We start from the raw sequence: 25,796 nt of genomic DNA, 5'->3' as shown, positions 1-25,796 counted from the left end.
ATGTTGGTGTGCTGCACCCATTAATTCGTCATTTACATTAGGTATATCACCTAATGCTATCCCTCTCCCCTCCCCCCACCTCACAACAGGCCCTGAGTTAGGGAGGATTTCCTCTTTTTCTATTGATTGGAATAGTTTCAGAAGGAATGGTACCAGCTTCTCTTTGTACCTCTGGTAGAATTGGTAGAATTCAGCTGTGAATCTTTCTGGTCCTAGACTTTTTTGATTTGTAGGCTATTAATTATTGCCTCAATTTCAGAGCCTGTTATTGGTCAGATTCATAAAGTAAGTCCTTAGAGACCAACAAAGAGACTTAGACTCCCACACCATAATAATGGGAGACTTCAACACCCCACTGTCAACATTAGACAGATTAATGAGAGAGAAAGTTAACAGGGATATCCAGGAATTGAACTCAGCTGTGCACCAAGCAGACCTAATAGACATCTATAGATCTCTCCACCCCAAATCAACAGAATACACATTCTTCTCAGCACCACGTCGCACTTATTCCAAAACTGACCACGTAGTAGGAAGTAAAGCACTCCTCAGCAAATGTAAAAAACAGAAATTATAACAAACTGTCCCCCAGACCACAGTGCAATCAAACTAGAACTCAGTATTAAGAAACTCACTCAAAACCACTCAACTACATGAAAACTGAACAACCTGCTCCTGAATGACTACTGGGTACATAATGAAATGAAGGCGGAAATAAAGATGTTATTTGAAACCAATGAGAACAAAGACAAAACATAACAGAATCTCTGGGACACATTTACAGCAGTGTGTAGAGGGAAATTTATAGCACTAAATGCCCACAAGAGAAAGAAGGAAAGATCTCAAATTGACACCCTGACATCACAATTAAAAGAACTAGAGAAGCAAGAGCAAACACATTCAAAAGCTGGGCAGAAGGCTAGAAATAACTAAGATCAGAGCAGAACTGAAGGAGATAGAGACACATAAAACCCTTCAAAAAATCAATGAATCCAGGAGTTGGTTTTTTTAAAAAGATCAACAAAATTGATAGACTGCTAGCAAGACTAATAAGAAAAGAGAGAAGAATCAAATAGACACAATAAAAAAATGATAAAGGGGAGACATAGGAACACTTTTACACTGTTGGTGGGACTGTAAACTAGTTCAACCGTTGTGGAAGACAGTGTGGCAATTCTGCAAGGTTCTAGAACTAGAAATACCATTTGACCCAGCCATCCCATTACTGGGTATGTACCAGTATTATAGGATTATAAATCATGCTGCTACAAAGACATGCACACGTATATTTATTGTGGCACTATTCACAGTAGCAAAGACTTGGAACCAACCCAAATGTCCATCAATGATAGACTGGGTTAAGAAAATGCAGCACATAGGCCAGGTGCAGTGGCTCAAGCCTGTAATCCCAGCACTTTGGGAGGCCGAGATGGGCGAATCACGAGGTCAGGAGATCGAGACCATCCTGGCTAACATGGTGAACCCTGTCTCTACTAAAAAACACAAAAAACTAGTCGGGCGTGGTGGCGGGCACCTGTAGTCCCAGCTACTCGGGAGGCTGAGGCAGGAGAATGGCGTAAACCTGGGAGGCGGAGCTTGTAGTGAGCTGAGATCTGGCCACTGCACTCCAGCCTGGGCGACAGAGCGAGACTCCGTCTCAAAAAAAAAAAAAAAAAGAAAAAAGAAGAAGAAGATGCAGCACATATACACCTTGGAATACTATGCAGCCTTGAAAAAGGAATGAGTTGCTGTCCTTTGTAGGGACATGGATGAAGCTGGAAACCATCATTCTGAGCAAGCTATTGCAACGACAGAAAACCAAACACTGCATGTTCTCACTCATGGGTGGGAATTGAACAATGAGAACACTTGGACACCGGGTGGGGAACATCACACACCGGGGCCTGTCGTGGGGTTGGAGGAGTGGGGAGGGATAGGATTAGGAGATATACTTAATGTAAATGACAAGTTAATGTGTGCAGCACACCAACATGACACATGTGTACATATGTAACAAAACTGCACCTTGTGCACATGTACCCTAGAACTTAAAATAAAATTAAAATATATATATATATAAAAGTAAAGAAAATGATAAAGGGAGATATCACCATCAATCCCACAGAAACACAAACTACCATTGGGGTATACTATAAATACCTCTATGCAAATAAACTAGAAAATCTAGAAGAGATGGATAAATTCCTGGACACATACACCCTCCCAAGACTAACCCAGGAAGAAATTGAATCCCCGAATAGATCATGCACTTTTCTTTTCTTTTTTTGTTGAGATGGAATCTTGCTGTGTCGCCCAGGCTGGAGTACAGTGGCACGATCTCGGCTCACTGCAAGTTCCACCTCCCAGGTTCACGCCATTCTCCTGCCTCAGCCTCCTGAGTAGCTGGGACTACAGACACCCACCACCATGCCTGGCTAATTTTTTTGTATTTTTTAGTAGAGACGGAGTTTCACCATGTTAGCCAGGATGGTCTCGATCTCTTGACCTTGTGATCCACCCACCTCGGCCTCCCAAAGTGCTGGGATTACAGGTGTGAGCCACCACGCCTGGCCATCATGCACTTTTCTTAACCACCCTCATTAGAGTTTACATTCTTTGAAGGCAGGGTCTGCATGTTATCATTTTCATTTTTTCCAAACTTAGTACTTGAGTTGGGTGCCCAATAAATATTTTACTTATTGAAGTAACAGTTAAGAGTGCTACAATTGGAGGCCAACAAAATATTACTTGTTTAAAAATGGATATTGTTGGGAATAGTTTGTCAAGATTCTAAATTATTTCCTATTAATCCAACAGGGAAATTGGAGATGACAAATTGTCCTATAGTACATAACTCTAGGGAGATAAGCAATAGTTTATGTTTTAGTCAATTTGAAAACTCAGAAGGGAATAAAAACTGTTCAAAAACTTGTCAAGAGGATGCTGTTTTGAATTGTCTATACAAGTACGTCATGGTCTGGATTTCTTTGACTCAATTAACAGACACCTCTTGCATTTTGTAAATACTGTTTTGTAATGATCGGGATAATAAAATCCTTTTTATATCTTGGGGGGTTTTCATTATGGGTAGTATCTACCAATAGCTTTTGGATTTAGTCATAATCTTAAAAATTTACTTCAAAACTCTTACAATATCTACAAAATGTTATCCTTTTAAAAAACTTGAAATTTGTATATTTTATATTTTGATGTTAGTGAAGCTCAAAATAACTTTTTATTTTACTAAAGGTGTCCTTGAAGGCTTAAAAATCAAATTTTAAAAGTTAAATTTTAAATGTTCATTTATTATTTGATGAATATCGAACATTGCAGATAGTGAGTTACATGGTATAGAAAAATAAAGCATGTCTCCTGTTCTTAAGGAACTTAAAGTGTGATTGGAGAGACAAACTAGTTTTCTTATGCAAATGTCTGTCATGGGCATTTATTAAATGTAAGAAGCTGTTATTGGGGATTCAGTTTACAGATTTTTTTTTTTTTTAAGATGAATAATAATTGTGGCCAGCATAGTGGCTCATTCCTGTAATCCCAGCACTTTGGGAGGCTGAGGCAGGAGAATTGCTTGAGTCCAGGAGTTCAAAATCAGCTTGGACAACATAGCAAGACCCACTCTCTACAAAAAAATAAAATCAAAATTTAGACAGGCATGGTGGTGTGTGCCTGTGGTCCTACCTACTAGGAAAGCTGAGGCAGGAGGATTGTGTGAGCCTAGGAGTTCAAGGCTGCAGTGAGCTATGATCATGCCACTGCACTGCAGCCTGGGTAACAGAGCAAGACCCTGTCTCAAAACAAAAAAACAGCAACAGAAAACCCTCCAAATTATACATGTTTATCATGTACAACATGATGTTTTAAAATATATAAAACGTATATATTGTGGAATGGCTCAATTGAGCTAATTAACATGTATTACTTCACATACTCATACTTTTTTGTGATGAGAACACTTAAAAATTTATTCTCGGCTGGGCGTGGTGGCTCACACCTGTAATCCCAGCACTTTGGGAGGCCGAGGCGGGCAGATTACCTGAGGTCAGGAGTTCCAGACCAGCCTGGCCAACATGGTGAAACCCTGTCTCTACTAAAAATACAAAAATTAGCCAGGCTTGGTGGCACACGCTTGTAATCCCAGCTACTTGGGAGGCTGAGGCAGGAGAATCGCTTGAACCTGGGAGGCGGAGGTTGCGGTGAGCTGATATCATGCCACTGCACTCCAGCCTGGGTGATAGAGCAAGACTCTGTCTCAAAAAAAAAAAAAAAAAAAAAAGGTATTCTCATGGTGATTTTCAAGAATACAATATGTTATTATTAACTATAGTCACCATGTTTTACACTAGATCCCTGGGACTTATTGTATCTAACTGAAATCTTGCATCCTTTTATTAGCATCTTCCCAGCTCCCACCCCCAACTGCCCCAGCCCCTGGTAACCACCATTCTTCCACTCTCTATTCTGTGAGATCAGCTTTTTTTAGATTCCATGTATGAGTGAGATTGTGTAGTATTTGTCTTCTCTGTATGACTTATTTCATTAACATAATATCCTCCAGGTTTATCCGTGTTGTAAATGGCAAGATTTCCTTCTTTGTGGCAGAGTAGTATTCTGTTATATGTATGTACCATATTTTCTTTTTCCATTCATTCACTGATAGGCACTTTGAGTCCATGTCTTGGCTGTTGTGAGTAATGTTGCAGTAAACATGTGAGTGCAGATGTCTTTTTGACACACTAATTTCATTTTCTTTGGATATACAACCCATACTGGGATTACTGGTGTATAAGATAGTACTTATTGTTTTTTTTTTAGCAAGGCAGAGAAGGGTTTTATTGAGTGACAGAACAGCTCTAATACAAGAGGGGATTGAACCTGAAGTGGGTTCTGTGTGAGAGGGGGCCTGAAGGCAGGTAGTCCCCTATGTCTAATTTTTTGAAGAACCTCTGTTCTTACTATAGCATGGAACAAGCAAAGATTTAAAGTGAGTGTTAGACATTATTACAGAGAACAGGGAACAACTTCAAAATTAATTTGAGACAGTGTATTCTAAATTTCCTCTGTCATCAGCTCTGCTTGGTGGTGTTCTCCCTGGGATTTACTTATTCTACGGAAACAGGCAACATAGTGTAGTCATTGAGAATGTGGGCTCTGGCGTCTACACTGCCTGGGTTCAATTCGTGGCTGTATGACTTAGTATCTCTGTCTTTAGGAATGGTCTTAGCTTCTTTGTGCTTCAGTTTTGTCATCTGTAAGTGGATGTCATAGTACCTATCTCATTGCATTACTGTGAGAATTGAGGCAATGCTTACAAACCACTTCAAATGGTGTTCAGTAAATGCTTATAATTATTACCAAATGACACTTTGCCTCCAGGTCTTGTTCTTCTGAGAGCCCTACGGTGCCCATAACTCCTATCTCCTTTATTTACCAAGGTTAATTTAGCTAAATTTTTCCCAGTTAGGCCAGACCTATTAAGATGCTTTTCTGAATAAGAGGACTTTTAATCTCGAAATTAAATCTATATATAAATTTATTCAATCTTGAGATTAAATAGGCATAATCACTAAGGCAGATGCAGAATTGTAGTCATGTGTTGTTGTAAATGGATTTTCCCTATTCTTTTTATATTAGACTTATTAGGGAAGAACTTTTCCTTTTAACGGATAAATTGGAGTCTATCTACCCACCAAATTTGCACTGATTTTTTTTTCATTTATGAAAACTTGATACCGTATGAGTTATTCTGATAAAAAGGAAAGGTGTGTATTGCTTTGTTTTTCATTAAGGTTACCCTTTGGTCTGTGATAGCCAGAGGAAAGAGACTCCGCCCTCATTTCCAGAGAGTGATAAAGAAGCCTCACGGCTGGAGCAAGAGTACGTCCATCAAGTTTATGAAGAGATTGCTGGACACTTCAGCAGCACGAGACATACCCCTTGGCCACATATTGTGGAGTTTTTGAAGGCTTTGCCAAGTGGTTCAATAGTGGCTGATATTGGATGTGGTAATGGAAAGTATCTTGGCATCAATAAGGAGTTATATATGGCAAGTAATGTTGCTTTTGACTTTCTTTTTGCTTAATTTGCAGTGGTTATCATAATCTTTCTTCCTCATGATATAATGCTGTTTTTTTTAGGTCATTGCCAGAAAATTATAACCAATAGATTGAATATTAATGAACACTGCCCCATTCTTTCTTATTCCTCTAGGAATTTATGGGCACACCATCGTTATATAAATTTTTTTCTCCCATTAGATTTTGTTTTCTACCACTATTATTTTATCAGTAAAACTATCTTACAGCTGTAAAACTCTTTACAGATTAGAAAGGATTTCTATAGAAATCTTTTTTTGACTTGGATCCCCCTAAGTATGAAGAAGATAAAGCTGGTATTTTCATCCATCTTTTGCAAATGAAGAACTTGGGGCTCACAGTGATCATATTAATTTCCTGATGTCATATAATTAGGGGATATAACTGGAACTTGAACCCATGTCTTCTACTCCAAACTTTACTCATAGTAGAAAAACATTTCTATTTATTGGTATCTTACTGTTGAGGAAACTAAGGCTCAAATAGATTAAAAACTTGACCAAGGTTACAAGTGCTAGACTGTCTGATTCCAGAGTGTCTGTTTTCAGTTGCTATCATTTTTTTTTTTCTATGAGCCATTTTTTTCCTGCTGTGCTAAGAAGTAGGATGTTCTTGTTTTAGTGTATTGTTGTAAGTAATCATATTTTAACATTGCTCTGTGAGGACTGGAGCTTCCCTTTCTCTAGATTAGGGGATTTAGGTTGAGAGTAAGGGAGTAAGAAAAAGAAGAAGAGAGAGCAGCCAACATTCCTGGGTTATTGGAGTATGTCAGATCACTTCTCATCTTTATTTTTACTTCATTCTAGATATTGTGCACCTACATGAAAGAAGTTATTACGATTATCCCTTGGTATATAAAATTGAAGCCAAATCAAATACTAAATAAAATGCATATTTAATGATCATAAAAGATGTAGCATAAAAGAGAAAAGTGATATACCATTCTTCTAAGAGATTACATTTTTAATCACCCCTACATGAGCAGCAGTGGCTCTTCTTTGTAGGGCCATACACCTCAAATGCCTCTAGTTACAGTTACCTAGGATTCTTCCAAGGAAGTACAAATGATACATTGAAAAAAGTATATTAGTCTCTTGGTATCTGTGGGGGATTATTTCCAGGACCCTGTGGATACCAAAATCTGTAGAAGCTCAAGTCTCTGATACAAAATTATGTAGTATTTGCAAATAACCTATACACATCCTCCTGTATATTTAAAATTATCTGTAGATTACTTATGATACATAATACAATGTAAATGCTATGTAAATAGTTGTTAGACTGTATTGCTTAGGGACTAATGACAAGAAAAAAGTCTGTAGTTGCTTGAATCCCTGGATGTGGAACTCATAGATACGGAGGGCTGGTTGTATTACAGCTTAGGAAATGTAGAGTTTGTACATTAACAGGCGGATAAAAGAATAGCATTTCATCAAGATAAGACATTGATATTCATATATTGTTACCATGTTTACAATTAAATTTTAATTTATAAAGAATAAGGCCTAGTGAATTAATTTTGTTCATGTTGAAGAGGAAATAGATCTTTGATGTGTCACTTAAAATCACAGCTAACCACAGTTCAAAACAAGGTGATATTTTTTAGTGTTTTAATCTAAAGATATATCCAAAAATGTTTCTCAGTAGGCTCTGCTTTTGCACTTTCTTGTTGATAATCCATGGTTTTATCTAGTCAGGTATGATTCATGACAGTGAAACTAGGTTGAAGTCAAATACACTGATTTAGTCATAGTGATACATTCTGTTACAATTGAGAAGAATGATTTCTTGAATTATTTTTTGAATAATTTGAATAATTCAAATATATAATTCAAATTGTGTTCAGGAAACGAACACAATCTGCAGCTGATTCCTGAGGGAATATATTTGGAAGGATTAGAAAATCATAAGTACATTCACTCAGTTTATCAGCAGCAGTCTGTACCTAATTCTTTCCTGTCTTTTGTTCCCCAGAGCTTACTGCATTGCCTGATTTCTAGGCATACAGTACTTGGCATGTGGTAGAAACTTACTAATTAATGGTTTGTTGAATGGTGAGGAGCAAACCTGTGAATTTACCTTCAGCTTCTTACATGAAAACCAAAATATATACAGTGCTGTGTTTGGCAGCCTTGAAGGCATGTAACAACTTCAAAATGGGTAGGACTTACCGCAGGATAAAATTACCTAGATCTAGGATCTAGATTTCTCTTTTTATGTAGAATCCAGGGCCCTCCTTATTCCATATGTTTGAATAACTAACAGTTGCATAGTACTTCAGTGGTTAAATATTTAGTGTAGATCATTTCATTTGATTCTCATATTAACCCTAATAAATAGGTATTTTTCTCTTTATTTTTTAGATGAGGAAGCAGAGGCTTTGAGATAGTAAGGAGCTCTCCTAGGTTATTCAGCTAGTTATTTCTGAAACCAGAATTCACGTTCAGAGTTTACAGGTTGAGCATCCCTAATATGAATATTTGAAATCTCAAATGCTACAAAATCTGAAACTTTTTGAGTAGCAACATGACGCTCAAAGGAAATGTTCGTTGGAGGATTTCAGATTTTGGATTTTCAGATTAGGGACTCTCAACCGGTATATATTCTGCAAATATTCCTAAATCCAAAAAATTCTGAAATCTAAAACACTTCTGGACCCACACATTTGAAATAAGGGATATTCAACCTGTAGTATGCTCTTTTCACTGTACTTTATTGCCTCTGTTTATTTCTCTGCACTTTAAATTGTATATTACCAGTCTAATTTTCCTACAATTGCATATTTTATTAATAGTTTTTAAAATGTTGTATATTTTTTAAAATAAAAATAATAGACTGGGCACAGTGGCTTATGCCTGTAATCCCAGCACTTTGGGAGGCCGAGGTGGGCAGATCACCTGAGGTTGGGAGTTCAAGACCAGCCTGACCAACATGGAGAAACCCCGTCTCTACTAAAAATACAAAATTAGCCAGGCGTGGTGATGCATGCCTCTAATCCTAGCTACTCGGGAGGCTGAGGCAGGGGAATCACTTGAGCCTGGGAGGCGGAGGTTGCGGTGAGCCGAGATCCTGCCGTTGCACTCTCTCCTGGGCAACGAGAGCAAGACTCCGTCTCAAAAACAAAACAAAACAAAACAAAACAAAAAATATAACGAGCAGGGTACAGTGGCTTATGCATATAATCCCAGTGATGTGGGAGGATTGCTTGAGTCCAAGAGTTCAAGACCAGCCTGGGCAACATATCAAGATCACATCTCCTAAAAAACAAAAAAAGTAGCCAGGCATGGTGGTGCATGCCTGTAGTCCCAGCTACCCAGGAGACTGAGGCAGGAGTTCAAGGCTGCAGTGAACCATAATCGCACACTGCACTTCAGCCTGGGTGACAGAGTGAGATGCTGAGTCTAAAACTACATACATACGTAAATAACCATCATTCAGAAAATTGATAAAAAGAGGTATTTGCCTAATCCTATCACCTTACTGTGATGAATATCCTTCTTGTGTTTTTCCTATTAATGTTTTATACAGTAATGAATGTGCATATAATTTGATAACTCATTTATCTTATTTTCATTCTGATATATAATCTTAAAATTTGTTTCTGAATGTTATAATACAGTATTTTTTCTCTATTTTATTTTTAAATTCAAGTTATTAAAAATAATTTTAAAGGACAGATGAAATTATGTGTATTTATTGTATATGATATGATGTTTTGAAGTATATATACATTGCGGATTGACAAAATCTAGCAAATTAACATGTATTACCTCACAAAGTTACCATTTTGTGGACAGAACATTTACCATCCCTTAGCATTTTTCAAGAATACAATACATTGTTGTTAACTGCAGTCACCATGTTGTACAGTAGATCTCTGGAATTTATTCCTCCTAACTGAAATTTTGTATCTTTTCATCACCATCTCCACAGCTTCCCACCCCTCAGCTGTCTCCCTCCCTGGTAGCTACTGTTCTACTCTAGTTCTGTGAGGTCAACATTTTTGGATTCCAAGTATGAGTGAGATCATGTAATACTTGCCTTCTGTGTCTGGCTTATTTCACTTAACCTAATGTCCTCCAGGTTTATCCATATTGTTATAAATGGCAGGATGTTCTTCTTTGTTATAGCCAAATAGTATTCCATTGTGTATACATACCGTGTTTACTGTATTCATCCATTGATGGATATTTAGATTGATTCTATATCTTGGCTATTGTATAAAATGTTGCAGTAAACATGGGAGTGCAGATATCTCTTTGACCTACTGATTTCATTTTCTTTGGGTATATACTTAGCAGTGGGATTGCTGGATCATATGGCAGTTCTGTTTTTAATTTTTTTGTGAAGCGTCCATACTCTTTTCCCTAGTGGCTATCCTAATTTACATTCCCACCAACAGTGTGCCAGGGTTCCCTTTTCCCCACATCCTCAACACCATTTGTTATCTTTTGTCTCTTTGATAATGGCCAGATCTAACAAGTGTGAGGTGATATCTCATTGTTTTAATTTGCATTTTCATGATGGTTAGTGATATTGAGCATTGTTTCATGTACTTGGCCATTTGTATGTCTTTTTTAAAGAAATACATATTTAGGACCTTTGCCCATTTTTAAATCAGATTATTTGTTTTCTTGCAATAGAGTTGTTTGAGTTCTTTATATATTTTTGTTTTTGTTTTGTTTTTGAGACAAGGTCTTGCTCTGTTGCCTAGGCTGGAGTGCAATGGTATGATTACAGCTCACAGCCTCCATGACCTTGCAGGCTCAATTGATCCTCCCACCTTAGCCTCTAGTAGCTTGGGCTACAGGTACACACCACCACACTCAGGTAATTTTTGTATTTTTTGTAGAGACGGGGTTTTGCCATGTTGCCCAGGCTGGTCTCAAGTGATCCAGGCCTGGCCTTAAGTGATTCACCCACCTTTGTCTCCCAAAGTGTTGGGATTACAGGTGTGAGCCACTGTGCCCAGCCTGTTGATATATTTTGGATATTAATTCCTTGTCAGATGTATAGTTTGCAAATATTTTCTCCCATTCTGTAGGTTGTCTCTTTCCTCTGATGATTGTTTCCTCAAGTTAAAGCTTTTTAGTTTGATCGAATCCATCTATATTTGCTTCAGTTAACTTTGTTTTTGGGGTCATATCCAAAAAATTATTGCCCAGACCAAGATCATGAAGCTTTTCTTGTATGTTTTCTTCTAGTAGTTTCATAATTTGGGGTCTTACATATAAGTCTTTCATCCATTTTGAGTTGATTTTTGTAGATGGTGTGAGATAAGTGTTTAATTTCATTCTTCTGCATGTGAATATTCAGTTTCCTAACACCATTTATTGAAAAGACTTGGACTTTATTAATATTCTATTAGGTAGAAGTTACTGGAAATTTGATTGTGTTCTGTTTGGAAGTATTCTAAATAGCACCATAATGAACATGTATATTGAGAGTCAGTGCGACAAGAAGGAAGAACGTGGATTTTGGAATGACAAATACCAGGCTTTAAATTTTTGTCTCACCATTTAACGACGTTCAACTTTGAGCAAATTACTTATTTTCTTTTTTTTTTTTTGAGACGGAGTTTCGCTCTGTCGCCCAGGCTGGAGTGCAGTGGCCGGATCTCAGCTCACTGCAAGCCCCGCCTCCCGGGTTTATGCCATTCTCCTGCCTCAGCCTCCCGAGTAACTGGGACTACAGGCGCCCGCCACCTCGCCCGGCTCGTTTTTTGTATTTTTTAGTAGAGACGGGGTTTCACTGTGTTAGCCAGGATGGTCTCGATCTCCTGACCTCGTGATCCGCCCATCTAGGCCTCCCAAAGTGCTGGGATTACAGGCTTGAGCTACCGCGCCCGGCTAAATTACTTATTTTCTGTGAGACGAAGTTTTCTCATCTGCAGTGTGGTGAAAATAGTACCTAACTCAAAGTGTGTTATGTGGATAAAGTGCATTGCTACAAAGAATCTGCTTTAATCTATATGTGTACTCAGAAAAAGGCAGTTATTATTAGCCTGGTTAGTGTTTTCCCTATTTTGAATTGTTTTCTTAGGATAAACTTTTAGAAAGATAATTATTGGGTCAAAAGTTTATAAACATTATTTTTTTCCTTAAAAGATAGTTTGCCTAATTGCTCTTTTAAATGGTTGAGCCAATTTGTATTTTATATGAGAGGAAGTTCTATCATACTGACATTACCATGATATATTTTAGTTTTAAAATATTTTTGATAGTTTAATGGAAGAAAAATGGAACCTTGTTTTAGTTTGCACCTTTGCTTATCAGGTTGAATTTTTTTTGTTTACTTGTACTTCCGCAATTACATATTTAATGTTTGTTGAGGATTTTAAAAATTATATAAAAGTATAGGCTGCATACCATGGCTCGTACCTGTAATCCTAGCACTTTGAGAGGCCAAGGTAGGAAGACTGCCTGAGACCAGGAGTTCGAGACCAGCCTGAGCAACATGGTGAGACCTTGACTTTACAAAGAAATTTAAAAATTAGCCAGGCATGATGGCGTGCACCTGTAGTCTCAGCTACTCAGAAGGCTGAGGTAGGAGGATCACTTGAGTCCAGGAGGCTGAGGCTGCAGTAAGCTGTGTTCATGCCACTGCACTCCAGCCTGGATGACAGAGTGAGACCATGTCTCCAAAAAATAAAAATAAAAAGTATACATTTTAAGCCCAGTATATGTTTTAATGTCATTGATCTTCAACCATCACACAGAAATACGTAGCTTTACACAAGTCCTTGAATATATGTGGGTTTTTATCAAGCCATTTTCTGTCCTGTTGACATGATGCAACATTACTGGGGAGATTTTTCAAACACTTTACTATTCTTGGTTTAAAAAATTTAAAAATGGAAAAAGGGAAGAGGAGAAAAAATAGTGACTACATGACTATAGTGTATGAAAGACAGGCAAAAAAAGTAAAAGATGAAAGTACTGAGCCAGGCATGAGTCAGGTCGTTGGTCGGTGGGGAATCTACATCAGACCTGGTGCTTTATTGCTAAAATTGGCCTTGCTCTTGTTGGTGAAAAGGAGTGTTGTGTACAAATAGCCGTAAGAGCCTGGCAAGGAGAGGGAAATGTTCTCTTGTTTTGTTTGGCTGCTGTTCTCCATGTTCTGTCTTGTCTGTAGTTCTCAGATAATAACTTTCCTCCTCTGAATAACTACCAAGCCCTATCCCTGAGGATTTTTTTTTTTTTAATAGGCAGGTTTGATTTCTTTCTGTTGACTTCTAGCAAGGTATGGCTATCTGTCAGAGTTGGGCATACTTGAAACTTCCAGTTCTATGAACTGAATTTAAATGTAACAAAAAAGGAGGCAAGCACCAAAATATAATGTTCAGATTATTTGAGTAGTATTGTCATCTTGATATTGTGATTGTTGGCTGATGGCATAGAATATGAATGAAAATAAATAATAAGTAATAATCCAGGCATGTATCTTACACAAGTAAAGGGAGCAATTAATTGGGATTCATGTCACTATTGTTATTAATAGGTCCTTAGTACTTTTTATCTTAAAATACATTAGAGATAAATTGCTGTACTTTCCCTCTAGCTTGATATATTTTATTTCACTTTAAAATTAAAGCAGCTCCAGGATAAAATATAGAAGCTCTTTAATACCAATTACAAATTGAGCAAACTCATTAAGTGTGACTAGCATGGCAATGTGATTTAACTCAGTAAGAATTTTTTTATTTCCATTCTTTTATTGTGCATTTGTAACATAAACTCTGTAATGTAATGTTTCATTTTAAGATCTTTTTCTTCTTCTAGGGAATTAATAACATAGCATTTTAAGGAACTTTTAATAAAAATACTATTTTTTTGGTAAATTGAATGTCACTACTTAGTATCAGAGACAATATTACATTCTTCACTGCATACTCATGAAAATTTTAAAAGCCTGCCTGAAATCTGTATATACTTGGTTGTCTAAAAGCCAGATGAAAAATTTTTTTAACTTTTATTTTAGGTTCAAGAGTACATGTGCAGGTTTGTTATATAGGTAAATTGCATGTTACAGGGATTCAGTGTACAGATTATTTCATCACCCAGGTAGTAAGCATAGTACCTGATAGGTAGTTTTTTAATCCTCACCCTCCTCCCTCCTTTGACTCTTAAGTAGGCCCCGGTGTCTGTTGTTCCCTTCTTTGTGTCCATGTCCATTTAGCTCTTATACCTGAAAACGTGCAGTATTTGGTTTTCTGTACCTGCATCAGTTTGCTTAGGGTAATGACCTCCAGCTCCATCCATGTTGCATGCAGCAAACGACATGATCTCATTCTCTTTTATGGTTGTATAGTATTCTATGGTGTGTAACACATTTGTTTACCCAGTCTAGGTTGATTCCATGTCATTACTATTGTGAATAGTGCTGCAGTGAACATATGAGTGCATATGTCTTTATGGTAGAACAATTTATATTCCTTTGGATATATACCCAATAATGGAATTGCTGGGTTGAATGGTAATTCTCGTTCTTTGAGAAGTCGCCAGACTGCTTTCCACAGTGGGTGAACCCATTTCCACTAGCAGTGTATAAGAATTCTCTTTTCTCTGCAACCTCACCAGCATGTTATTTTTTGACTTTTTAAAAATAGCCATTCTGACTGGTCTGAGATGGTATCTCATTGTGGTTTTGATTTACATTTCTCTAATGATTAGCAATGTTGAGCTTTTTTTTCATATGCTTGTCGGCCATGTGTATATCTTTCGAAAAGTGTCTGTTCATGCTTTTTGAAAAGTATCTGTTCTTGTCTTTTGAAAAGTATCTGTTCTTGTCTTTTGAAAAGTATCTGTTCTTGTCTTTTGCTCTGTTCTTAATGCGGCCGTTTGATTTTTGCGTGTTAATTTGTTTTAGTTCCTTATAGATTCTTCATATTAGACCTTTGTCAGATACATAGTTTGCAAATATTTTCTCCCATTCTGTAGGTTGTCAGTTCAGTCTGTTGGTAGTTGCTTTTGCTGTGCAGAAACTCTTTAGTTTAATTAGGTCCCATTTGTCAATTTTTGTTTTTGTGGCAGTTGTTTTTGTTGTCTTTGTGATGAAATCTTTGCCAGAGCCTGTGTCCAGAATGGTATTTCCTAGGTTATCTTCCAGAGTTTTTGTAGTTTTAGGTTTTACATTTAATCAGTCTTGTGTTGATTTTTATATATAGTGTAAGTAAGGTGTACAGTTTCAATCTTCTACACATGGCTAGCCAGTTATTCTAGCATGTTTTGATATGAGCATTCATATTGTTTATTCTCAGAAGGGCTGAGGGAACCCTAGGATCAGTGCTCATTATATCAAAAAATTAAATGAGTAAATATACACTTTAGGTGGCCACTTCTGTTTGACTAAATCTGCTTATATAATTCTTTTCTCTATTATAGAATTTGGGTTAAGAAAAAATTTTCCAGGAACAATTATTAATCAGTGACTTAACATTTCTTGTGGCCTGGTGCAGTGGCTCATACCTATAATCCCAGCACTTTGGGAGGCCAAGATGGGTGGTGACTTGAGCCCAGGAATCTGAGGCCAGCCTAGGCAACATGGCAAAACCCCATCTCTACAAAAAATAAAACAAATGCTAGGCATGGTGGTATGTACCTATAGTCCCAGCTACTTGGAAAGCTGAGGCAAGAGGATTACCTGGGCTTGGGAGGTGGAGGCTGCCATGGGCTGTGATTGCACCACTGCACTCGAGCTTAGGTAATAGAGTGAGACCTTGTCTCCAAAAAAGAAACCTTAAAAAAAAAGTCTTAAGCCCCTCCCATTTATTCCCCAATTTATGTGGGCACATTGCAAAATGTGTATGTGTGTGTGTGTCTATATATTACATACATATATGATATTCTTAGAACTAAGGAGCAAAACTGTGTACAACAACAAAACTAGAGAGAAAGAAGATGGGAAATCCCAGCTCCTAAACACTTCTCACAGAACCAGATGCATGCATAAGGCATGCTAGGTCTTACCTGTTGAGGGAGAGAAAAGCATGTTGTTAGCTGCCTGCCATGCCATCAGTCCTATAGGATTGTTCGGGTATATAAAAAGATTTAATTAAATATCATTTTATAAATTTTGAATTCAGCCCTTTATTCTTAAAAAGTTTTGGCATTTAGCAGAAAAAGAGTAGCTTAAAAAAAAAATTGGCTGGGCGCAGTGGCTTACGCCTGTAATCCCAGCACTTTGGGAGGCTGAGGCAGGCAGATCACCTGAGGTTGGGAGTTTGAGACCAACCTGACCAACATGGAGAAACCCCATCTCTACTAAAAACACAAAATTAGCCAGGCATGTTGGCTCATGCCTGTAATCCCAGATACCTGGGAGGCTGAGGAAGGAGAATAGCTTGAGCCCAGGAGGTGAAGGTTGCCGTGAGCTGAGATTGTGCCATTGCACTCCAGCCTGGACAACAAGAGCGAAACTCTGTCTCAAAAAAAAAATAATAATAATAATTTTTGTTTGTTTCTTTTGGGATTTTATTTTCTGATTGTAAAAGTAATCCATGTTGTAAAGTATACAGAAGCAGAAAAAAAATTGCCCATCCTTCTGCTACCCGGATCATCACAGTATAGTGTATACGGTAATGAGAGATATCTGAGAACATGTTATTTGCAGCTCCCCCCAAAAGACTGTCTATGTTTGTGGGATACTTTCCAGTTTTAAATGTGTGATATTCCAGAAACATCCAGATTCTGAATGGTCATCAATTAGCTGTATATTTGGACCTCCCATTTCCACCACTATCATTTTTATTCTAGTCATTTTGTTTCACTAATTGGAGTTCTGGTTGATATCTGTTAAGGTAGTAAATCCTGCCCTGTACAATTATATATTCTGATTTTGTACTGGCTGTAAGAACTGATAATATTATGGTCTCAGACCATTTCACAATGAATATGAGGTCTGTCTAATGACTTTAAGGTATGGAATAAGTTCAAAGTTCTTAACTTCATGTGGAATGTAAACAAAATGTTATGGAATTCCTTCTCTGTTACAGGTTGGTTGTGATCGTAGCCAAAACCTTGTGGACATTTGTAGAGAGAGGCAATTTCAGGCTTTTGTCTGTGATGCATTGGCAGTACCAGTCCGCAGTGGGTCTTGTGATGCCTGCATCTCCATTGCTGTTATTCATCACTTTGCAACAGCAGTAAGTATGGGCTTTCTTTCTCTTAAGAACTTGTCACTAAAGCAACAGGAAGAGTTCATGAATTTTGCTGATTTTGGACCCTGTTTTAGCTTTTCAGTTCTTTCCATTCTCTTTTCTTGTCAGTTTGCCCTCTTTGTAAGAGAGCATGCAGAATGAAGATGGGCGACCGTTTAAGTATCTTCTACTTAAACAGAGGGCGGATGGGACTCTATGCTTTTATGGCTGCATGCTTTTGCCCCTTTCCTACCCCAAGTCTCATTCACTTCTAAATGCCTTCCTTCAAACCCAGAGTCGCAGAATTTTAGCTAGAAGAGACTTTGAGATCATCAGCTCCAGGTCTCTTGAGTATTCTCTCTCCTCAGACTCTGAGTCGCTTCTCTATTTCTTTCTAAACCCATAGTTTTATCCCTGACATGTGAGTGTTACTTCTTTCCCATTCTGTTTTAGTTCCTTTCCTATTCTTTTTTTTCCTAAAACTCTGTCTTTTTTAGCTGGTAGTAGTATGTTGACTCTTTTAGTATGTTCTTAGTTTTAAAATAAATAATATTTAATATTTTCTTTTTTTCTTTAAAGAACAAAAGACCACTTATTTTTCTTGGGTGTCAGCAGTCGTTCCCCTGATCTAAGCAATAGCTTTATAGCTCACCTTATGGGTCACCAGCAGTTTCAGTAGACCTTATGACCTTAACTGAGTTCAAAACAAATCAGAAAACTATCTGTGTCAGTAGTCTCCTTGCTTTTAATAGTAACCAAGAGATTCTGCTGGGCTGCAGCAAACAATAATATATTCTTTACAGCAAAAGCCACTAGGCTTCAGTACACTTAGAGGCATTATTGCAAATAGAGAAAGGCTTGAAAGGAGCAGCTATACCAGTAAATTTAAAAATCCGCTTCATTTGGAAGAAATGTTTGGCACACGTTGGTTGCTTCAGCTACAACTCGGTTGTTGTATTTTAACTTATTACTATAACTTATTTTCAAGTTATAAAAGACAATAATGTACACAAATATATCTATATCCATTTTTTGCAATTGCAAATATATGTTGGATACCCTCCCCTATAGGAAGTTCTATATAATCATTTTAGAAATCTGTCATGTCCAACTTTCTCTCCATATCTATTGTCATTTATTTAAAAAATAATTCATTGACCACATGGAAAGGAGTGAAGTCGGATCCTTACATTACACCATATGCAAAGAAAAACCTCAAAATGGATCAAAGACTTATACAGAAGAACTAAAACTATAAAATTCTAAGAAGCTTCATGACATTGTATTTGGCAATGATTTCTTGGATATGATACTAAAAGCACAGGCACCAAAACAAAAAATAGATAAATTGGACTTCATCAAAATTAAAAACTGTACATCAAACAACACTATCTGCAGAGTGAAAAGGCAGCCCACAAAATGGGAGAATATATTTGCAACTTGTATATCTGATAAGGAGTTAATATCCACAATATATAAAGAGCAACAAAAATACAACAATAACAAAACAATTAAAAAACAGACAAAGGACTTAAATAGACGTTTTTCCAAAGAAGATATACAAATGGCCAATGAGCACATGAAAAGATATCAGCATCACTAATCATTAGGGAATGCAAATCAAAGCCATAATGAGATACCACTTCACACACATTAGAATGGCTATCATCAGAAGCATAGAAAATAACAAGTGTTGGCAAGGATGTGGAGAAATTGGAACTCTTGTGTATTGCTGGTGGGAATGTAAAATGGATCAGCCACTGTGGAAAACAGTACAGTGGTTCCTCAAAAAATTGAACATAGAATTACCATATGATTCAGCAATTCTACTTCTAAGTATATACCCAAAAGAATTGAAAGCAGAGACCCGAACAGATGTTTAGACACATATGTTCATAGCAGCATTATTCACAACAGCCAAAAGGTGGAAACAACTCACATGTTTGTTGATGGATGAATAGATAAGCAAATTATGGTATGTACCTATAAGGGAATATTATCAAGCCTTAGGAAGGAAATTCTGACACATGCTACAACATGGATGAACCTTGAGGATATTATGCTAAGTGAAATAAGCCAGACACAAAAGGACAAATATTATATCATTCTACTGATATGAACTACTTAGAATAGTTCAATTCATAGACAAAAAGTGGAATAGTTTTTACCAGAGGCTGTGGGAGGGAGGCATGGGAGTTGTTATGATTTAATTGATACAGAGTTTCAGTTTGGGATGATGAAAAAATTCTGGAGAGGGATAATAGTGATGGTTGCACAACCATTAAGTATGAATGTACTTAATGTCACTGAGTTGTACACTTAAAAGTGGTTAAAATAGCAAATTTTGTTACATATATTTACCACAGTAAAAATAAGTCATTGAGGCTGGTTGTGGTGGCTTAATGCCTGTAATCCCAGCACCTTGGAAGGCCAAAGTGAGTGGATCACTTGAGGTCAGGAGTTTGAGACCAGCCTGGCCAACAACGCAAAACCCTGTCTCTACTAAAAATAGAAAAGTTATCTGGGTGTGGTGGCGCACGCCTGTAATCCCATCTACTCAGGAGACTGAGACACGAGAATCACTTGAACCCAGAGGTTGCAGTGAGCCGAGATCATGCCACTGCCCTTCAGCCTGGGTGACAGAGAGACTCCATCTGAAAAACAAAAAAAAAGTCATTGAAAATCAGTTACACACTGCTATTAAGCAAATAGCTGGGCACAAGATGGAGAAGACTCAGTCCCTGCTTCGCAGAACTCATGGTTTAGTGGAGGAGGCGGCATTTATTTATTTATTTATAATTTGTTGGATTTATGTGTTGTTGGTTAAATGCCATAGTTATGAGTTGAACTTAGAGAGTCATTGAAAAGTCTAACACATGGGAGTACCTTAATGAGGTAAATGCCTGATAGAGATCATTTTTATGGCACTGTGAAAGATGATATAGGGTAGAAGATAAGATTTTATATGGAAAATCTCATCCAAGTATCTGGAGACTTTGAGGTAAGGGAATTAAGAGAGTCTACTGATCTGTGTCATATCCCTTCACTACCACAGTGTTCTTTTCAACTGATCCCAGGTTATCTCTATTTTAATCCAGTTTACACTCTGGTGCCAGTCTCTTCTTCCCTGACACCACTGCTTCTACTATTTGACATTCTTTTTACTTTCGTGACCTTGAGCAAACATTGTTAATGATTTCTGAATACTTAGGTTGCTCAACTGTAAAATAATGATGACAATAGCCTATCTCACAGGCCTGTCAGGATAAATGAGACAATACATAAAGTACTTATTATAGTGTGTTATACATAGTAAGAGCTCAGAAAAGATTAGTTATTATTTTAATAATCATTTTTTTCAACCATTTTTATAAAATGGTCTCGTCTTATTTTTTTAGCTCAATTTCCCGATATTTCCTGGCTTCTTAAACCCAACTTGGAAAAATCCTTACAAAGTTTCCTCCTATTAATTCACTTCTCTGTGTATCAGTCATGCTGAAGATGCTTTCTCCTATTTTAACATATAACCTGAGATTATTTCCTGGGCTTTTTGGCCATTTTGAATGGGCTACTTGGGCGTACAAAACAATGTATGTTACTTTGACAATTGTGGAAGGCATTATCTGAGGCTAAGAGAGCTGTGGACCTGGAAATATTAATTTCTGTTTATCAAATATTGTGTATATATTAGTTCTGTTTCATTGCCAGCCTTATTTCCATAATGTAGTTTGTTATTACATTTTTTCCTCTTTTGTTAGCTTGCTGTTTACATATTATTTTATTGTTATCTAAATGGTTACCCTAGACATGACAACATACATCTCTACATTATAGTCTATCTTAAATTGGCGTGATTACCCCTTCCTGACAATGTAAGACTTCATTAATAACATTTGACCCCTTCTGCCTTTTATTGTATTATTATTATATGTTGTTATTTGTTTTAAGCTCTCAACTTTCATTTATATTTCTTCACGTTATTTACCCTTTCTGGTATTCTTCGTTTTTTCCTGCATCTTCAGAGTTTCAGAGGAAGTAGGTTTCTTTTGCTCAAAGAGTTCTCTGTCCTATTTTCTTTAGTGTAAGTATACTGGTGACACATTCTCTCAGCGTGTGTGTGTATCTGAAATCTCTTTATGTTGCCTTCATCGTACAAATGATATTTTTTATTAGGTATTGAATTCTTGATTGACATTGTTTTCTGTATTTTCCCTTCTTTTTCATCTCTGTGCTTCAATCTGGGTAATTTATACTGACCTGAACTATAGTTTAATACTTACCTTTGTAAATGTATCTAATTTGCTAAAAATTTACATTCATCTTGTTTTCTAGAATTTCCAACTTCTTAATATGTTTTATCATGACTGGAATTCTTGATTTTTTCTTCTGGTGTTTTGAACATACTAACCATAGTTATTAAAAAGGCTTTGTCTGGGGATTTATTTCTGTGATATGATATTTCTTTTTTTTTCTCTGTTTTTCGGTCCTTTGGTCATCAGTATTTTTAGCATACTTCATAATTTTTCATTGTTTGCTGGGCATTTTATGTTAAAAGATGTGGGTACTTTTTCTCTGAAGGAGGTGAAATTTTTCTAAGGACAAGCAGATAAAGTATAAGAAGATCACTTTCATTCTGCAGGGAACTGGTTTTATGCTTTATTGGGGATCATTTGTATCTATTTTGTTTTTGTTCCTACTTCTGTGATGTAGCCTTTCTGGGTCTCAAGTGAAAGCCTGGAATGTCCTCCAAGGCTATTACACCTTGGCAGATCTTAAATTCCAATGTCTGTCTAACATTGGCTGCTAAAATTTCTGTTTAGCATTTTAACTTCCCAGCTGCTAATCTGCTTCTTGGAATTTCACCCTATCTACATGCAGCTTAGTATGGCAAATGCTTCAAAGGGTGTTTGTGTATAGATTTTTGAAATAATTTTCCTGCAGTTTCTCCTTTATCCACGACTCTGTCCCTCAGCTGCTTTGACCTCCCTATACTCTGAGCCCTATCTATTCAGGCCACTAAGACTTCTGCTTTCTGCTCATATTCTGTTATCCCACATTATGAATTAGCAGATAATTTCAGGGAAAAGCTGGAGTGAATCTAGAGCTCACCTTGGCTTAACTTCCCTTCTCTCAGGGATTATAGCCCTTCAAGGCCTGCCTGCAGTGTTACTCTCCAGTGCCTTAAGCAGCTGTTTTATGTATTTCACCCAGCCTTTCTGGTTGTTTTCAGTGGGAGAATTAATACCAACGACTTCATCAAGGCTATAAGTAGAAGTTTCCATGGTCTAGTTGACAGAATTCCTTTGTAAAAACATTATATAAACATCAAAGTGCTTCATATTACCGCTTATGGCCCTATAAGAAGTCATCAGTTGTTTCATGTATCCCAGCCAGACGGTTAAGGAAAAAGTCACAGGGAAGAGTAACAGAAATAAACTTTGCTTTTCTCTACTTCCTCCTTCCTGAACACTTTTTTCTTAATCACAGAACAGAATGCCCTTTCCTCTTTTCTCTTTTTTGTTTTACATAAGAAATTTCGTTAGATTTTCTTATTAGTCATCCTAATTGAAAACAGCCCTATGGTCAGTTTTATTTTCTAATTTCCTATCTCTTCCAGGTTGATCATGTGTTTTGGTTTTTTTCATTAGGAACGTAGAGTGGCAGCTCTCCAAGAAATTGTTCGACTCCTGAGACCAGGTGGGAAGGCACTCATTTATGTCTGGGCAATGGAACAAGAATATAACAAGCAGAAGTCCAAGTATCTTAGAGGAAACAGAAATAGCCAAGGAAAGAAAGAGGAGATGAACAGCGATACCTCAGTGCAGAGGTCACTTGTGGAGCAAATGCCTGACATGGGCAGTCGAGACTCAGCATCTTCTGTCCCCCGCATTAATGACTCTCAGGAAGGAGGATGTAATTCAAGGCAAGTTTCTAATTCCAAGCTGCCTATTCATGTTAACAGGACTTCTTTTTATTCTCAAGATGTACTGGTTCCCTGGCACCTTAAGGGAAATCCTGATAAAGGCAAACCTGTTGAGCCATTTGGTCCCGTAGGATCCCAGGACCCAAGTCCTGTGTTTCATCGTTACTACCATGTGTTCCGTGAGGGAGAATTGGAAGCTGTCTGCCGGACGGTGAGTGATGTCAGAATTCTGCAAAGCTACTACGATCAGGGAAACTGGTGTGTGATTCTTCAAAAGGCCTGATTATTTACCTGAACACATCATAGAGAAAGAAGAAATGCTCACTTAAAAAAAAAGAGAGAGACTAAATTAATTACTCTTTTAATTAAAGAGAAAACTTGTGGGAAAGTACCAAAGGAAAGCTGAGAAAAATTTGGAAGTAGGGATTCATTAGGAGACATTCAAATGGCTGTTGTTGGCTGACATCACAGATGTGGTGTTGGCTCCTCCTACTTCCCTACGAGAGGTGGTTTCTAAAAGTGATTGAAGTAGTTTGTGCAGTGTTTGTAATTCTTGGGTAAGAGTCTAGGATTTTGAAGATAACAGTATTTTAGTAAAGTGCTACTAAATGTACTAAATCATGTAGGATTTTAGGGAAGTAATTATATGTTAATACAGAAAATATTCCTGGTCAATAGAAAATTGTCTGAAGTTTTACCTATGGTTTTTAGCTCTGTAAAATCATAGACAATAACCATTCTGTTTCCATGCCTGACTAGCCTAGGGCTGGACATATAGCAGGTGTCCAATAACATTTAGTCAATCAGATAATACCCAGAACTTAGTAGGAGTTTCATTTAAAAACTACTTTTTGAACCCGACCATGTACCAGTTACTATTTTAAGTACTGGTAATGAAGCAGTGAATAAGAAAGAGCAAAGCTCTTACTCTTATGTTGCTTACATTCTAGAAGGGGAGACAGACAGCAGGCAAATAAATAAATAGTTACTATGTGCCAGATAATGATAAATGCCTTGAAAAACATGAAATGAGAGAGGATTTACCTTGGAGCAAAAGATTACTTTTAAATGGCTGGAATAACTACTAATCCTGACTAATTTATTATCAAGAGTTAATTGGTATTCCAAATTCATTGATTAGGGTGCTAAAAACAACCTAAATGTGCTCCTTTAACTCCTTTGTTTCAATGACAAAAGTTAGAAGGTGGTCACTCAGACCTAACTATGCCCTTAGAGCCAAAGCTGTGATGTCCTTATTGGTTATTTCTAGTTGATTCATAATTTGTCCCAATCCTGGTTCAATCAGGGGTTATTTTTTAAAATCTGTACAATATTGCATAATAGTAACCCAGTTAACTTACCACTTAGGTCAGGTTTCCAGGAGGAACAAAGGTAGAAAGTCAACCATAGGTCAAATTATCACATAGAAGGAAAAGCCTTTTTTTAAAAGAAAAAATTTTTTGAACACTTTACTTCCAGTATGCATTACTTTTGTAGTAGTAATGCTTAAGACTGTCTTAAAGAAAAATTGCTTTCTGTGGATTATAGCTACCTATATAATTAATATATATTGTTATTAATGCTAGTGATACTTAATCTTGAAGCATCAAGTTTTCAGAAACCTGTAGTGATCAATAATGGGTCTTAGATGACAGGATGATTATTTTTGTCATGGAATTTCAGTACAACATCCAGATGTACTGGTCCCTCTGGGATGAATTTATAAGGCTCATGATATAGGAAAAGGAATATAGGGCTAAAAATAGTTTTATTTCTGATATAAATTCTGGTACTTTGCACCAAAATTCGAAGTCAAGTCATGCCAATAAATTTTAAGATCCAAATAAAATAGATGATTTTCTGTGAAGATGAAAAATATCATAATTGACTCAAGAAGAGAGGGAAAATGGAAGATGTTGAAAAATAGCGTAGGAATTCAGAACTTGGCTCTCGGATCAGGTTTCCTGAAAATTGTAATCTAGATCTGTCATTTATTAGCTGTGGGATTTTGGGCAAATTTCTTAACTTTTCTGTGCTTCAGTTTTCTTAGCTGTAAAATTGGAATAGTTGTTATGAAAATTCACTGAAGGTAAGCCTGTATAGATCATAGAATAGTATAAGAATATAGTATGCATTTGAAAAATGTTCATTATTATTACTTCCAGAGGAGTTTTAGGTATTGAGTGATGCCAAATCTAATTTGTTAATTGTATAATAAAAATCTGTATTCTTACTGACTTTTTTTGGTCTGCTCATTCTTATAAGTTGAGACAGATGTTTTAAAATCTGCCACTATGATGATGGATTTCTCTGTTTTTCTCTATAGGGTTGTCAGTAGCAATAGTACAAATCTGGAAAAAGTCCAAATGTCCTTCAACAGTAGAGTGAGTAAATTATAGTCAGTTCATACAGTACGTTACTACACAAGCAATTAAAGTGAATATACTTACAAGCTGTAATATAAATGAATTTCAGAAACAATGCTGAGTAAAAGAAGCCATATACAAAATAATACCATATGATTTCTACAGAGTTTAGGAGTCCTCAAGACCACCCTTCTAACACCAACTACAAAGTTCAGGGTCCCCGAAAGAACACCCACACTTCTGATGCCAACTGCAAGTTTGGG

The 25,796-nt window shown here is 36.9% G+C and overlaps 1 protein-coding gene across 7 annotated transcripts in view; it reads left to right on the top strand.

The window, feature by feature from the left end:
* Positions 1-25,404, top strand: part of ALKBH8 (alkB homolog 8, tRNA methyltransferase) — a 66,401-nt gene extending 40,997 nt beyond the window's left edge. For all 7 annotated transcript variants that reach the window (XM_023208167.2, XM_023208166.2, XM_023208173.2 and 4 more), the window contains 3 exons: positions 5,802-6,058; positions 17,101-17,250; positions 22,893-25,404. In XM_023208167.2, coding sequence (XP_023063935.1) covers positions 5,802-6,058; positions 17,101-17,250; positions 22,893-23,450 — 965 coding nt within the window. In that variant the 3' untranslated portion in view covers positions 23,451-25,404. The remainder of the gene's footprint in view (positions 1-5,801; positions 6,059-17,100; positions 17,251-22,892) is intronic.
* The last annotated feature ends 392 nt before the right edge of the window (positions 25,405-25,796 follow it).

This window comes from Piliocolobus tephrosceles, chromosome 13 (genome assembly GCF_002776525.5).
Source record: "Piliocolobus tephrosceles isolate RC106 chromosome 13, ASM277652v3, whole genome shotgun sequence".
Classification (NCBI taxonomy): domain Eukaryota; kingdom Metazoa; phylum Chordata; class Mammalia; order Primates; family Cercopithecidae; genus Piliocolobus; species Piliocolobus tephrosceles.
The sequence above is the reverse complement of the archived record's forward strand: the minus strand, read 5'-3'. Positions and strand labels throughout refer to the sequence as shown.